This window comes from Dermacentor silvarum, chromosome 2, assembly GCF_013339745.2.
Source record: "Dermacentor silvarum isolate Dsil-2018 chromosome 2, BIME_Dsil_1.4, whole genome shotgun sequence".
Taxonomy (NCBI): Eukaryota; Metazoa; Arthropoda; class Arachnida; order Ixodida; family Ixodidae; genus Dermacentor; species Dermacentor silvarum.
The window spans coordinates 147,077,435-147,092,451 of NC_051155.1; the positions used below are offsets into that span (position 1 = coordinate 147,077,435).

Here is a 15,017-nt window from a genome sequence, read left to right on the forward strand (position 1 = left end):
TTGAAGCACAGGAAAGATTAAAAGAATGTGGAATACTTAACGACGTCACACCAAATCTTGGAAAAAACCTTCTATTATCGATGATTGACATGTTGGCTTGCCGAATTGCAATGCTACATGCTTATCGGAATCTCCTTCATTACCAATGTGGAGGTAATTTGATTTAAGTGTATCATGTCAGTTTTGGTTCAAGAGGGCTGTCACCGTTTGCTCTCATACGAACATTTCCTCGCTTTTTCAAGTGTTGGCGTCACTGTGATGTACTCGAGATGTGCCAAACATCGCTGCGAGCCTCATCCGATGCTTAGAAGTCATTTTATGCCTTGCGTTCTTTCGATCCTGTTACGGATTGGCCGCGAAAGCCGCCAACAATGACGCACCGGCGTTTCCTAGAAATTGTCCATAGGCGAGCGTTCATTTCACGCTTTCTTTCGTGTCCGCAGCGAAGGTAAAAAACAAACAAAACGGAACCGTTACAGGTGGCGCGTTCTATGTTTTTCTTTATAACTTTCACTCGCTTTGTTCTTTTTTTTTTTCTCGTTTCGAACGGTAACATAAACAGGAAATGAACGCCCCCGTGTAATGTTCCCTGTTGTGCCCTTCCTCAGTAAATTCAACGCTTATCTCTGCTTTTCGTCGCAATTACCTCACTGAAATGACCCGAACTCGTTCATTTCCTCTTGGTGAACACCCGCAGTGACGCGCGAGCACCAGTTCAAGGACAAGTACATGTTCTACCGGTTTCGCGAGGACGAAGAAGAGCCCACCAAGCTGCCCACGTCCGAGGACCGTCTGCAGGCCGAAGAGGAACTGCAGGACGTGCTCCTGCTGCTTATGCAGCTCACGCCGGACGCCGTGCTACGCATGATACTGCGGAAGCCGTGAGTACACGTCCGCAATAACCTGCGTTGTGCGAGGGCTTACAGACACACGAGGCGGCATGTGATGACGACAGATTCGGCGCTTCCTTTGGCCCGAGATGATAAGGCCAGTGCCTAACGTGTCCTTCTACCGCATTCCCAATTATAATTACTCTTGCGCGACGTGCCTGTAGCCGGGATCTTTCTGCCATTGAGTGCCTCTTCTACAAAACTCATCGTTATTTGGTTTACTCTTCTCCACCTGCCGTGGTTGCTTAGTGGCTATGGTGTTGGGCTGATAAGCACGAGGTCGCGGGATCAAATCCCGGCCATGGCGGCCGCATTACGATGGGGGCGAAATGCGAAAACACCCGTTTACTTAGATTTAGGTACACGTTAAAGAACCCCAGGTGGTCCAATTCATTCAGCAGTCCCCTACTACGGCGTGCCTCATAATGAGATGGTGCTTTTGACACGTAAAACCCCTTAATTGATTGTATGCTCTTCTACGTCTACGTGCTAAGCTACAGTAGCTGGCTCTTTGTCTCAGTTTGTCTCATTACTTGGCTTTGACAGACAGAGAAAGACATACAAGATGGACAAAAAACTGGCGGACATACGACAAGACAAGACAGGCAGACAGACAGAGAAGACAAGCTGACAACACAAGGTTGACAGATAGACACAGAGACAGATAGGGAAAAAAACTTACAATTGCCCTAGAATAATTTTTCATAAAAGCGTGTAAAAAAATTGGCGAGTATTGACGTGTTAGAAGGGAAAGGTGACGTTTATTAAATTATTAATTATTTTACTGTCAGTCGTAGTAACATGATCGACACTCAAAATCCGCCATACATTTGGGCTGTGCACTTCGTGTTGCATTCCATATTTACATTATGGGGATTTCATTTCTATCTACTTGCGCTCTTTAAATGCCTCTCGCAGCAAAACTACAGAGCACATTTTGTTTACTCCTGCGTTCTCGCTTCTGTTGTTAATCATATTGCGTGAAAACATGGGAACACACACAATAAAAAAAAGAAACAAGAGGAAGAATACGCAAAGAAAAGCATGTTAGCTATGCTCTTCTCAAAGTACACTACTCTTTCTCGCTTGAATATATTAAAAAAATACAAATCGGGTTAGAGAGGAGGCACAGCCAGCGTTTGAGCAAGCCATGCAGTTATGACTTGTGGCTGGGCTAGTTGGTTCATCTTATTCGGTAGTGTTAAGACGCAACCAAGGACGAAAAAAAAAAGAAAGGGTCAGGACAGGAAAGAACGTCAAAGTGACGCTTTTTCCTGTCCTGATCCTTTTTTTTTTTTCGTCCTTGGTTGCGTCTTAACACTACGGAATAAGCCATTCATGCCAGCGTACTTCAACAATTGTCCTGTTATCGTGGCATTAGTAAAATGTGCGATTATGGATTATGTCCAATGAGAACCACCCGTAGCCCTGCGGTCGGTGCGTTCAGCCAATTAGCAACAGTGTCGCTTGCCGATGACCGATACAGTGACGGTGGCCGCTGTAGGCTCTGTGACACCGGAGGAGCCGACACGGTCGTTGGACTGACTGCGCCGGTGTAGTTAAGTAGCGTACTGAGCGATAAGCGATGAAATGTCTAGCTCGGCGTGTTGACTGACACGCCGGCGATTATTTTGGGGGCGGTGAACAAAGCGACGTAACGGAACGATAAGAGAGCCAGCGAGCTCTGACTGTGGAGGACGCGTCGATTAGACAGATAACGGAGGCTTGCCACACAATCGCGCACACACACACGACACCTGTATACGTATATTATTGATTGCCGCCTCCTTGCGGACCCCTGCGGCAGATAAACTTGCTCGCGCGTATCCGCAGTATAGCGGTTATACGTCGGCCACGGAGATATGTCCGTTGCTGTGACTATGCGGAGGAAATTTTCAGCGTGTTCGCGTTGGTTTACGCTAGACGAGGCAATAGTCGCGAAAGTGCAGTATACTGGCCGCTGATTTCTTCTCGGCTTCGGAAGTATAGTGTCTATAAAAAGTGCTCGACAGGAACATGATGACCGTCGCTATGGCGGAGGCGGCTTCGGACGGCTCCGCTCAAGTAGACGCCGCCGTGTCGTGCAGGCCCATGGAGAGGACCCTGGACGATCTGGACCTAATCTACGAAGAGCTCCTTCACATCAAGGCCCTCTCGCACCTCTCCAACAGCGTCAAGCGTGAACTCTACGGGGTGATGATCTTCGAGTCACACCCTAAGGCCGGAACTATACGTGAGTTTTAGTTTTTTTTTACACCTAGAAGAATTGTAAACTGGTTGAATTTGCTCCTTATTATGAGTCGCGGCCCTCATTTAAACGACGAGAATTGGTTGCTGCAAATGTGACGCGTCTCTTAAATTTCGCCGCTGTCATAACATTTTCTCTTCTTTTTTTTTTTCTGTGAACCGACCGGGTCGTTAAGAGGCGCTATCCTTGTGCCTTAACTTATACCGATTATACTATTGTTAGTACTGTTTGTCGTCTGTAGTTTGCCTTTCTTAAAAAAATTACTTGCGAAATTGAGACGTCTCCGCATTACCTCTCTCTTAATGTTACAAAGTAATTCGCTTGATGTACGAACGTGTGGCGAAACTCTCCCCAAACGACACGAACTATGCGCTCCAAGATAAAGGGGCATTGAAGACGAATGATGAAGTCGAGCAATATGAGCAAATAGCGGTTAAGTAGAAAACGACCGCTCTTACTGAAAGCCGAGTATCGTTAAGGAGGGGGCCAGAAGGGACGCAGTAGCGAGAAGATGGTGGCGACGCGGCCTTGAAGTTCCCGCACCAGTTCGCTGCGACATCACGAAGTTTCAGTCTAATCAGGCCTATAGTTAACTAAGAAGGACGACCACTACATTCATGACACGAACGCTGTGCAAACACCGAAGTGCGGGAAGATAAGGTCGCCTGGTTAGTACAAAGAAGTACACCAATACAGTGGCTGACTGCCAACTGAATTTTATTGGTCGAGGAACGTATATATAGGAACATAAATGGTGAGAGAATCAATCGAACAGTGTTTTTTTGTGCTGAATTCACGTCATCGATTCGACCGACTTGCCCAAATCGTTAGCCTAATTCAGTGCAAAAAAAAAAAAAAAGTTCCGCTTTTCGTTCGTCACCCTCCCACTGGTATGCTCGTTTTATGAACGCACTTAATTTGTGACCGCAGATGCGTTATATCGAAAGATGCAGAGCTCATCCCATCCACGCCTGTCGCGTGCACTGACCGTGCTACCGGATACAGTCACATGCGAGTGTGCTCACTTCGCCATTCTCTCAAGTGGAGCCAATAACCTAAGACCGCAATAATTGATTTTAAGAGTCCCGTCATTATCGTCTGTTGGTTACTTATTCCGTTAAGTTCCCTTGTCTCTACAGTATTGTACGTTTTCATTAGCTCGCACAGACAGCGTCTTTAATACTCCGAAATACCGCGAATGCTTAGATTGGTTCGCTCTTACAATTTTTGTCTCGTCGACCAGGAGACGCTGCCGCATCGTCTTGCTCGCTGCCGTGGCTCGACGGCTTAATTAAGGTGTTCCGCTCTCTGAGCGTGGGATCAAGAGTTCCGTTGATTGTGTCCAGTGATTTCGCTGTGACCGCAGCTACACGTCGTCCACATGTTTGTTTTTTCAGCAGCTCGTTAAAAGAACTCTAGAGGATTTCATCATAATGGAGGCGCAATGACCCTTTTATTTAGTTTCTGAAAACGCAGCTCGCTTATTTGATTCAATGGTTGTCGCTTTTATAGTCCGACTTTCTTTAGTGGCACTCGATGTTTTGGTATCCGAATCATATTACAAAACCTAATGGGAGAGCAAAAACACAGCACGGTGAATGTACTCAACCCTCTGCGGTAACCCGCTATCGAGTGATAAAGAAAGAAACGTGACGATAGGGAAATCATGAAGGCTACTCGAAGTATTGTCCGGCTGAGTACCTTATATGTAGGCGAAGAAGACAGTTAATTGAAAGTTGTGTGTGGGAAATAATGTAGCAACCAGTGAGGTCCTCAACGCGATTCAAACAGATCGGCTTAGACGTTTGTTGCTTGCGCAGTATCGCGTATTGAGGGTAACCACTCTCCCTGTTGAAAGAGAGAAGGCAGGGACGTTAATTAGAATAGAGCGATCTCGTTGGCTACCCAGTGCTGTGGGAAAGGAACAAAAGAGAAATAGAGAGAGAGAGAGAGACAGAGAGACAGAATGGGAGGAAGGAAAGACGCGGTGAATGCGGGCGCAAGCGCTGACAGCGCGACAAGCCAAAGGCGCTCGCACGGGCCAGTCGTCCCTATAGAAAGCTCAAAAGTGCTTTCTCAGGCTTCTGGGCCAAACTGTCGGCGAGGAAAGTGTTCCAGTAACATCAATACGAATCGTGGCGGATCGTCTGGTTGCCTCTATGCATTGCATTGTAGAGTGAGCGAGGAAACAAAGGCACTTAGAAGTCAATGTCCTACTTTATACGAAAGCAAAGGTGTGAGAAAGGTTGTATATAGGAGTTTCGTTTTACGAGAAGTGCCGTGATTCAGGGTTCCGACATCCAGCGGTGCGCGCATTCTGGTCTCGTCTTGCTCTCGTTTTAACGCTTGTCTTTACTCGCTTCCTCAGTTCGCCCGACCTTTGGCTGCTACAGCCGTGGTCGAGAACAAACTGTCCGATGAGTGCCATGCTTCCCGCGCAAACTTCGATTCCAGCTACAGTGATAGGCGCCATTGTTCTGCGCTCAACGGAAAGCAGGCGATAAGTTTGTTCGCACACATGTGTAGAAGCACCGTCGTGTCGGTTTATCGCTGTCGGTATGTCCGTACGTGCTCATGCGGACGTCAGCGTCAAAGTATTGGCGCTCGCAAGAACGAACGGGACCTCGCCGGAAAAACAGGCTTCGCTCACTCTTGTTGATCGGACTGAGAGAGAGAAACATAATCGTTGCATTTAATTGATCTCTTGCTAGATGCTGCATACAGTTTGAGGACATCGCACGCGTAGAGTTTGTTATTACTACTTCCATTTTCGGCCACTGCACGGACAATAAGTCAGAGCAAGGCTTTACAAGTTCGCATTCCTTTTTCATTTCTTTAAGTGTGTTTAGAGGTCGCTCTTAGTACGAGTTTCCTGTAAGGTTGTTCGACGCTCGTCTGAAGACTATGTTATTCACCAGACATTAGATAACTAAAAGTGTTAACCGTTTACTAGAAATATTTTCTCCCTTCTAATGTGCACTGAATATTATATGCCGGAAGAGTCAATGCAAGTGAAATATGCAGTAAAAGCGCGGTTAAGTCGCTTGCGAATACATTTGATGGTGTGCGTACCTGTTGGTTATTTCACCAATAACTTACGAAGATTGCCATTTGTGGATTTCAGTGGTTTTTGAGTGTTAATCTTTTTCGCTGGGTCATTGTCATGACCTGCATAACACGCATGTCATGACATTTATGTCATAACCTATCACTTAAGTTCGTCATACACCCGTGTACCGTACATTAAAGGACCCGGTCCTAATTACTCTGAAGGTCCTCAACTACGGCGTGCCCCATAATCAGATCGTGGTTTTGGCATGCGTTAAAAACCACAATTTAATTTTAAAATGTTTTGCTGTTCCTTTCCGGTTCTGCTTCCCCGTGCTGTATCTTCCGGAACAGGTAAATTAATCTGCAATAAACCTCTAATCTCGATTGTCACATTTGCAGCTGCGAGAACACATGTTCCGAAATTGCAAAAAAAAAAAAGTGCCTACTGTGGCCCAGATTTCCAGTATCAGGCGGCATCAGCTGTTAAGTGTCTCGTGACATGTCATGGTTGAGCGTAGTTCAAGGGGACACTTAACAGAAAAAATTGTTACGCTTTATTAGAAAAGTACGGGCCTACAATAAAAAAAATAATACAGCTTTTACTGTAGGAGGAGGCTTGATAAGCCAGAAACGATGCAAAAACGAGCGACGGTTGGCGACGCTGCCTTCAAGTTAGCGCGCAAGGTCGCCATGACGACGTGAACTTTGACAGCGTCTACAAGGGTATTTGTTTATTGGTAAACAAGGATAGCGTTGTATTCGAAAGGAACCAAATGCGAAAGGAACCATTGTGCCACAATGGCCTTCGAAAGGAGCCAAATGCTGAACTTCGCGAAAAATCGAGAACTTCTTTTGCGCCACAATGGCCCAAATACGTTGAAATCCGTGACGTCAATGCTACGTACCGGCGCTGTGGTTTCGGCGCGAACGTGAAGAAATGGAAGTACGGCCTTCATTTCCTCTTATATTAATCGACCTTTTTCCGAGAAATTAACGAAAATATAGTTCTGGAAAAACAACTTTAGCAGTCTGAACTACTGCAGTGTTTCTCTTTAGAGTCAATAGACTTGCGAGCGTTAGTGTCGCCTGCAACATCGCTCTCTTCATTTATGACACCAACTCTTTTTCTTTTCTTCTTTTTTATCTTGCGGGCAATGCCTCTCCGCGAAGCTTTCCTGTTATTTTTTATTTTTTTGCTACATCCGTCGTGTGCCTTTGTTGCTTCTTTGTGTTTTCGTAGTTTACTAACTTGCAGAGAAAAGCATTTTCCATTTTGATTGTCGTTGGCGTCGGATTTGCTCTTCTCGCCGTCGGGACCTCGTTGCTTGTTGCGTCGTTTGCATTTCACCGCCCACGCTATCAGCATGTCACGTGAGGCCCTGTGACACGTGAAAAGCTCTTCATTCATTCCAGCTGGGAAACTGCCTTTAGGCCACATATTTCGAAACCCGGATACAGTAGTTGGCGAACAGCGTGTATGTTTTCCGACAGTCGTGCTACCTCTGAACTTCATAACTAAATATAAAACATAACTCTTTTTTTCGGAACTGCGGCCGAACAAGATAACGCACTGTAAGCAAAGCCGAACAAACAGTATTTTTGGTGGGTGTACTTCCTCCTTTTCTTTTTCTTTCAGTCAGGTTAGCCATTTCCAGCATCTCGTAATGTGACTCGGATGCCGACGGCGCGTCAGTCGGCTAACCATCCACGGAAAGTTAGCGAGTAACGTTTGGAGTTGCAGTTGCAGTCGCAGTTTTGAATTTGATATTACTGGAGAAATCCGCCTCCCGATGCGTCAGAAACTCTTGAATCACGAAAAACTCATCTCAGGCCATAAGCATTTAAATCCGTGCGCGTATTTCTGCGACTGGCAAAATACGCATTCCGCTGATTGCCGTGTAGCATGTGGACTTCAAAATGCCATGTAGAATTCGCGCTAAGTAGCACACACGGACGAAAAACAACAACAAGAAAACACGTGGGAACAGACAAGTAACAAAAAAGAAAGAGAAAAAAAAAATTCAATCAGTACGTGGACTCCGGTGGGACTTTTCATTTCGTGAACTTTCGAGCAGCCGATGACAAGCGGCGAAGCACCAAAGCGAAGTTTCATTTGGCCGCTCACAGATGGCGTGTCAGTTCGCTTTGAACTGTAATCCTGAAGATTATAGTTCGAAGCGAAGGTTTCGAAACCGGTTCGATTAAAAAGCGAAAACTTTCAGTCGTGAAGATGCAGGACCTTCCTGCCTTAGAGAAATAGCGTGCCCTAATAAACAAACAGCCCAGCCGCTGGCGCTTGCATTCGCAACCGTTTCATGCACGCGCTCCTAGCTCTCTCAACTTGCCCTTCTTCGCCGTCATCTGGCGTGGATGGCTGAAAAGCCTGCGCTCCCGCGATAATGTTACGGCTTAGGCGGCGGGTGTACCTCTGCTGTATAATGGCGGTTGGTGGATACAGGGACGGGGCGGAGGGGGGGGGGGGGGGGGTGTTATGAGAGAGATAGAACGGGTGTTGCTGATATGCTATAGTTTGAGATTAAGATGCAGACGGGAAGTTCCGCAGGTCAAGTAATGCCTAGAGCAGATAACCGATGGTCCATCAGAGTAACAGGATGAGTGCGCGAAGATAAAGGGAGCGCAGTCGACTGACGGCGGGTGATTAGGTGGTGTGGGGAGATTAAGAAACTTAGAGGTGCCGGATGAAGTCGGTGGTAGGAAGGCAGGGGTAATTTGAGATCATTGAAGAAAAACTGGAGATTGTCTTGCAGGGGACGCGCAGTATGCTGAGATTATGATGACCTTAAACGTCAGAGCGCGATTGTTCACAAAATTGTTTTAGCAGCTGCAGTTGACTTAATGCAAGAAAATTACCCAGTGCAGACATAAATATATAGTCATTCAATGCTACATTATTTATTGTCAAGGAAGTTTGCGCATTAGCTGTGAGAGAGAGAGAGAGAAAGACAGAAGACTGTCTAAGGAGGGGAAAAACGGAGAGGTCGGCCGGAGGAGCGTATATCTCACCGGCATTAGCTGCGATTTTTATATGGGGGCTGAGCATTAGCGACGCCTGAATTCCTCTTTAGTAAGGAGAGGGCTTTAGAAATAGGGGACTCCAAGTTAACAGACGATATATGGGCCATACGTACAAAAGGACGCAAAGAGAGTACAGAAGGACGTGTAAAGGCGTACGAAGGAGTTTTGGGTTTGTCTAATGCGCAGTGTCGCTCGCGGACGCTACTTTTAAAACTCCCTAATATTTCATTTTTTTTCTCTTGTGCTACGGTACATCACACACAAACGGAGGACAAGAGCAACACCCGCCAGGAAGGAAAACCCAAACTAAGACAAAGAGGCGTATGTTTATAAGAGACCCGAATAGTTGTACGAAACCAAATGCCTGTTAATGGAGCCTTCGCTCTGCGCACGCCATTTGTTTCTCCGTCCGCCACTTGTGACCGGCGGGGCGTCGACAAACTTGCCACTCGCGCGGCGCAACGATTCGGGCGCCGACGAGATCTGAACCATGTGCGTGCCCCGGAGGCCCGCGGCATCCCCGACGAAGACAAACTGCCCGTCAGAGAACGGGGCAAGGCAGAGAGGGAGTGAGATATGGGGCTCGGCCCCCTCTGTCCGGGGCGTTCGTGCCGGACTGTACTATACATCCGGGAGCAACGATGGTGTGGCTGCGATGGATTGTGCCACGCCGCGTCGTTTCTTCATCGCCCAGCAGCTGGCACGAAATCCGTGCACCGTACGAGATGCCGCGCGTTGAACGAAGCGCGTTGCGGCGTAACTGCGTCGAAGTGTCGACGGCCCCGAGTGGAGTAAAAGAGAAGTCGTGTTCGAACGTTTTCAAATATTCACAACACAGCCGCATATACGCGGAAAAAACTTGGCAGGGAGTGATTGAACCGTAGCGACAGACTGGGCGTTCCGCCGTTTGTGGACGGCTGCTTGGCAGCGTCGCCGTTTATGCTGCCGCGTGACTGAAAAGAAAAAAACGAAAGTTTAGTCTTCATTACAGTATATGTCGGAATGTTATGACGCGCATGTTAGAACCGTGAATATGAAAGAAACGCGAGGACCAGGAAGAAAGATGCATGCGCAGGGTCTCGGGCTGTATGTATACATTCTCAATGTCGTCTCATGGAGCACTTACTTGCATATGCGCCAACCGAGGCCACCCGTGCTTATCAATCACCCTTCCTCCTATCGGCTGCCCAGATGGTGCAAGACGGCACAAATAGATGTCGACCGAGTCGTCGAGAAGCCTGCAGTTAGTAGCTACACCAGTGCCGGTCCGTTGGATACGTATATTCATGAGCCTCAATGATGTTCTGTTTGTCTTGTACTGAGGAGGTGAGATCGGTCTGAATGTTTGAACAAGGAAGGCAGAAGCAGGATCAGGTTTGGCGTTGCATCAAGAAGTGGGCGCTCATAAAAACAAATGGGAAACTGGGCAAGGGTAAAGCTGCTTTCGCGGTCAAGTTTGTCAGCGCACGAATTTTCTGCGCACGTGGACCAAAACAAAATCATGTGTGTCAAAAGCCGTGTCTCGCTGGAGTAAAGTGGGGGGGGGGGGGGGGGTTGAGGACGCAGGGCGGCCCCTCAGAAACCCTCCTCTTGATCTTCCAGTAGGTAGAAGCGCCTTTCTTCGTCTTGTTTCGTTCGTTTTTACGATGTTCAATGGTAAAACAGATATGTGCTTGGCGGTGGAACCAAGTAATACCGTTCCGCTGAAATATGCAGCATGCGAAGAACCTTGTCCACCAGAAGTCGCTTCGTGGGGCATTTTATATGAACTATGCCGAGAGGGTGTGTGTGTGTGTGGGGAGGGGGGGGGGGGTGCAGTTACCTAATTTTGTGACGGCAGTATGCTGGTATGGATTATTTCACGCGCACCGCAAATGAATTCAGTACACTGCGTAATTTTTGTGACTACCATGCGTGCAATGTGTAACGTTGCCATAGCGCGTGTCAGATTCTTTATGGTTTCAGATTACACTATATAAAAAAAAAGACCTGATAGGTTGTGTGAATAAATCATTACGCCGTCGCCAGGCTCCCTTATGCAGTGTGCGTCAAAGAGCCTTCGAGTTTTCCTGTCCGCATCGGTTCGTCTTTGCAGACTTTCGACACATATATTTCGTCCTAATTTACTCGGCATGCCCTCTATGCGTGACAGAAATTTGTATTACAGAGTTCGGCTTGCCCTATGGTGGCGAGAATTTATGTGCTGTCTACACAGGCTGGATTGTTGCACGGATTTTCGTGACAGCATGACTTGGCATAGATGAGTTGTGCAACTTGAATGTCGCCAATCGTCGTGTTTTAGCTATCGTCTACTACGATCACGCTCTTTTCAGAAGCCGTCTGGCCCATTCCATTCCGAAATACAAGCGCAGTTAAATGGAGGACAAAATTGCAGAAAAAAAAACAACTATAAGAATGGGACTGATGTGGTTCTTTTATGAAAAGCGATCAAAGCAGTAGTTTGTGTCGAGCGCTTTCTTCTCGATTTGCTACTTTAATTTTCTGAAGCTCCTATGCTTTCTGTATTTGCTAGCCTTCTATAATGCACTCGCACGCTCCGTTTGGCTCTCTGTTTCCGCAGGGTCTAGTATAGAAGTCGTGGCAGTCGACGTAATCGCACGTAATTTGAGATATTTATCATCGAAATTGAAGGCCAAGTTCAGGCAATATCGAGACTGAGCGCGTCCCACTGCGCGTCAGAAGGCAACGCCCCGCCCCGTAATGAAGTGTGGGGTGAAGTTTGAATGATAGCATGCCGCGGCAAATCCTGACCCGACACACAGTGCCACATGCTTGCCAGGCAAAGCGTGTCGTATCAGTATAGGGGCCGCGACTGGTCGAGACGTTCAGTTTCAAACTTCCTAGCGATTGTGGTCGCGGGGCGTTTTGGTCTGGTGTGATAGCGGGGCCGCCTTTTCTGTGCTCCTGCGGCGCTCGGCTTCAATATTGCCTGGATTTACCGTTGAAATTCGATTATGAATATCTTGAATTAGGCCATTTAGACAACTGCCCCTAAGGCACTAATAAAAAGGTAATTAATAAACGTTTGTTCATTAGTCTTTTCAGAGTAACTTAAGCAGTGGCAAGAGAGACAGAGAGAGAGAGAGAAGAGTCAGAAGGGAAAGGCAGGGAGGTTAACCAGGCTGAGCCCGGTAGGCTACCCTGCACTGGCGAATGGGGAAAAGGGATTGAAAGAGGAGAAGGAAGAGAGAAGTCCACACCCTGCACATTTGTACAGTCAAGCGTTCATCGCTGAGTTTCGTCACAGGCGGTCATACAGGACAATGCCCCTCAAAAAACGCGACAGCGCCTTTCTAGCCCTGCACATAGCAGACGCACGAGGCCACGGGCCCAAATCTTCTCCTCCGTAAAAGGTCTGTCGTCTAAAGTGACCCAATGCCGTCCGAAGGGCAATCCTCTCATCTTCGTATCTGGGGCAGTCACATAAGAGATGCCTGGTGGTTTCCTTAACACCACATGTGCTGCAGTTGGCACTATCCGCCATTCCAATTAGGAATGAATAGAAGTTTGTAAAAGAAACTCCTATTCGCAGGCGGCACAGTAAGGTTTCTTCTGGTCGTTCAAAACCCGGTAAAAGTTGCAGTTGCATCTGTGGGTCCATGGCATATAGGCGCCGCTTGGTAAACTCTGGTGTATTCCATTTTCTTAGTATTTCCGCCTCGCCGTAGAGCTCGTATGCGAAGACGACAGGTGTCTCACGGTAACAGCTTTTCTATATATAAAAAAAATCTGTATTGCCTAAAGAAAGAACACCCTGTATAGCGTACTAGGCTGTCTCTATGTGAATTGCCAATGAATGAATGAATGAATGAATGAATGAATGAATGAATGAATGAATGAATGAATGAATGAATGAATGAATGAATGAACGAACGAACGAACGAACGAACGAACGAATTATCTGGATTAACACTCACTTCACGAGCACTACGAAAGATGTCGCGCTGTTGAAAACCACTCGCAGAAGAGGCTTCAGCCAAATGCCAGTACAATGCGAACGCGCAAGCACGTAGTAGCGGAAACAGGAATCACGAATCTTTAAAGCGCGCGTGCAAGCGGCGAGTTCCCGAACAACAATAATAGCGCACGGAGAGGAATGCCAGGAAGAGCTGACGCGACTCTCTCGATGTGCCTGCCTGCCCCGCCATCCATTGTTTCGTGAAGGCGAGCCCGTCACGCCGATAATGCGGATACGAGCTTTTCCGCGCGAGCGAAAGAGCGCTACTGCACCTAACTATGACCGAGACACGTCAGCACAATGCGCCGCTCCTGCCGCCGGGCTGCTTGCTTGCTGGGTCGTGTGCGGCCCGTGTGTTGCGGCATGATCTCGCGGTGGCAGCAGCAGCCCACAACATCGAGTAGGACATAGCGCATTCGTTCGCCCGGGCGCGGAAGCGGCCAAGTTGGGCCCGAAGGCCACGCGTGCGTTCCGCTCGCCGTTTGCAGCGCCGAAGGCCTCCTCCGTCGCCGGCTCTCCCACACACACGATCGCTGGTGGTGTGCAGCTCGCCAGAGAAGCGAGCGATTCGCTCGCGCGAAGAAAAAAAACCAGCGTTCGTGTGCGGCACGCCGTCTTTGCGCGTGTGCACCGTGTACTTGGCTCGCTTTTTTTCTTCTCGGAATGCGTGCGCGGGCCGATTCGACGACATGTTCGCGTCGAGTATCGGTTTTGCGGCGCGGTCTCTTCGCATCTGCATCGAGTAGTGCGCGTGGCCGTGGTATCATCACACGTCGTCGTAGTCGTGCCTGATTCCCCGTCCCGTCGAGAGCAACTTTCTCCGACAAAAGTGCAGTGTCGCCAGCCTCGGGACATCTCGACGAACTTCCGCGCTGTGTTTTGCCGCCGTTTTCTATATGGAAGACGAGGAAATGCCTGCTCGCTAGGGACCCTATGGATCCGGATGGGCGTCCACGTCGCTCTGGCTGTGGTCGCGGTGAGCTGTCCGAGGAAGTAGTGTGCACTTTTCGTTATGTATTTATTGTTCGAGAGGTATGTTCGAGAGGTATGTTCGAGAGGTATGTTCGAGATACACCCTTCCTTGGCCCCTAAGAATCCTCCTCGCCCAGGTGGAAACCGTCTTTTCAGTTTAAGAGCTGCTGCGTTGGGGGCATGACGTTCCAAGCTGCGTGTTCAGTTGTCGACGCCTGCATCAGTCAAAAGACACACAAGTCAGAGAATTATTGCCGATAGTGCCATCTTCTGTAACCAGCCTAGCTCGTGGATAAATTAGGCTGGATTTGTAGCGTTGCTAACGGTCGTAACGGGTCTAACATGCTTCGTAAACATGTATGCTTCGTGGTCGTGTCATTCTTAGCAGTAGCGCCTTTCAGAGATGCTCTGTGAATACCGCCTTAAGTGCTCGCGCCGAAAGAGTGAAATTTGGCTCGTCATCTGCTCGCGCTTTCTTTTTTTTTTTTTGCTCACTGTTAATAATAGCGTTAATTGATAAACGACTCGCTTTACTCGCAGGAACGATCCTCGTTATAAGTGTTGTCAGTTTTGTACGCTGTTATGATGACGTTACTTTTCTCGATCCTTTTTCCATTCCGGTTGCACATTTTGAAGTATTTCTGTTAACTGTGCACTGAATCACACATGCTGTGTAAATGACTGGGCAGGCGTAATTTGATTGCACATATAAATCCTCATCAGCCACGTCGCCTTGTCGTCACGATCAACTTACTACATTCAAAGAAGCACGCGAGGCGGCGAAGACTTGCAGGTATATCATTAGCATTAGTGTCGCAGGGCACAACAGCACCATTTCACT

At 47.9% G+C, this 15,017-nt stretch overlaps 1 protein-coding gene across 7 annotated transcripts in view; it reads left to right on the plus strand.

Moving 5' to 3' along the window:
- LOC119441883 (rap guanine nucleotide exchange factor 4) overlaps positions 1 to 15,017 on the plus strand; it is a 531,616-nt gene that overhangs the window by 467,092 nt on the left and 49,507 nt on the right. For all 7 annotated transcript variants that reach the window (XM_049661695.1, XM_049661696.1, XM_037706519.2 and 4 more), the window contains 2 exons: positions 698 to 881; positions 2,978 to 3,123. In XM_049661695.1, coding sequence (XP_049517652.1) covers positions 698 to 881; positions 2,978 to 3,123 — 330 coding nt within the window. The remainder of the gene's footprint in view (positions 1 to 697; positions 882 to 2,977; positions 3,124 to 15,017) is intronic.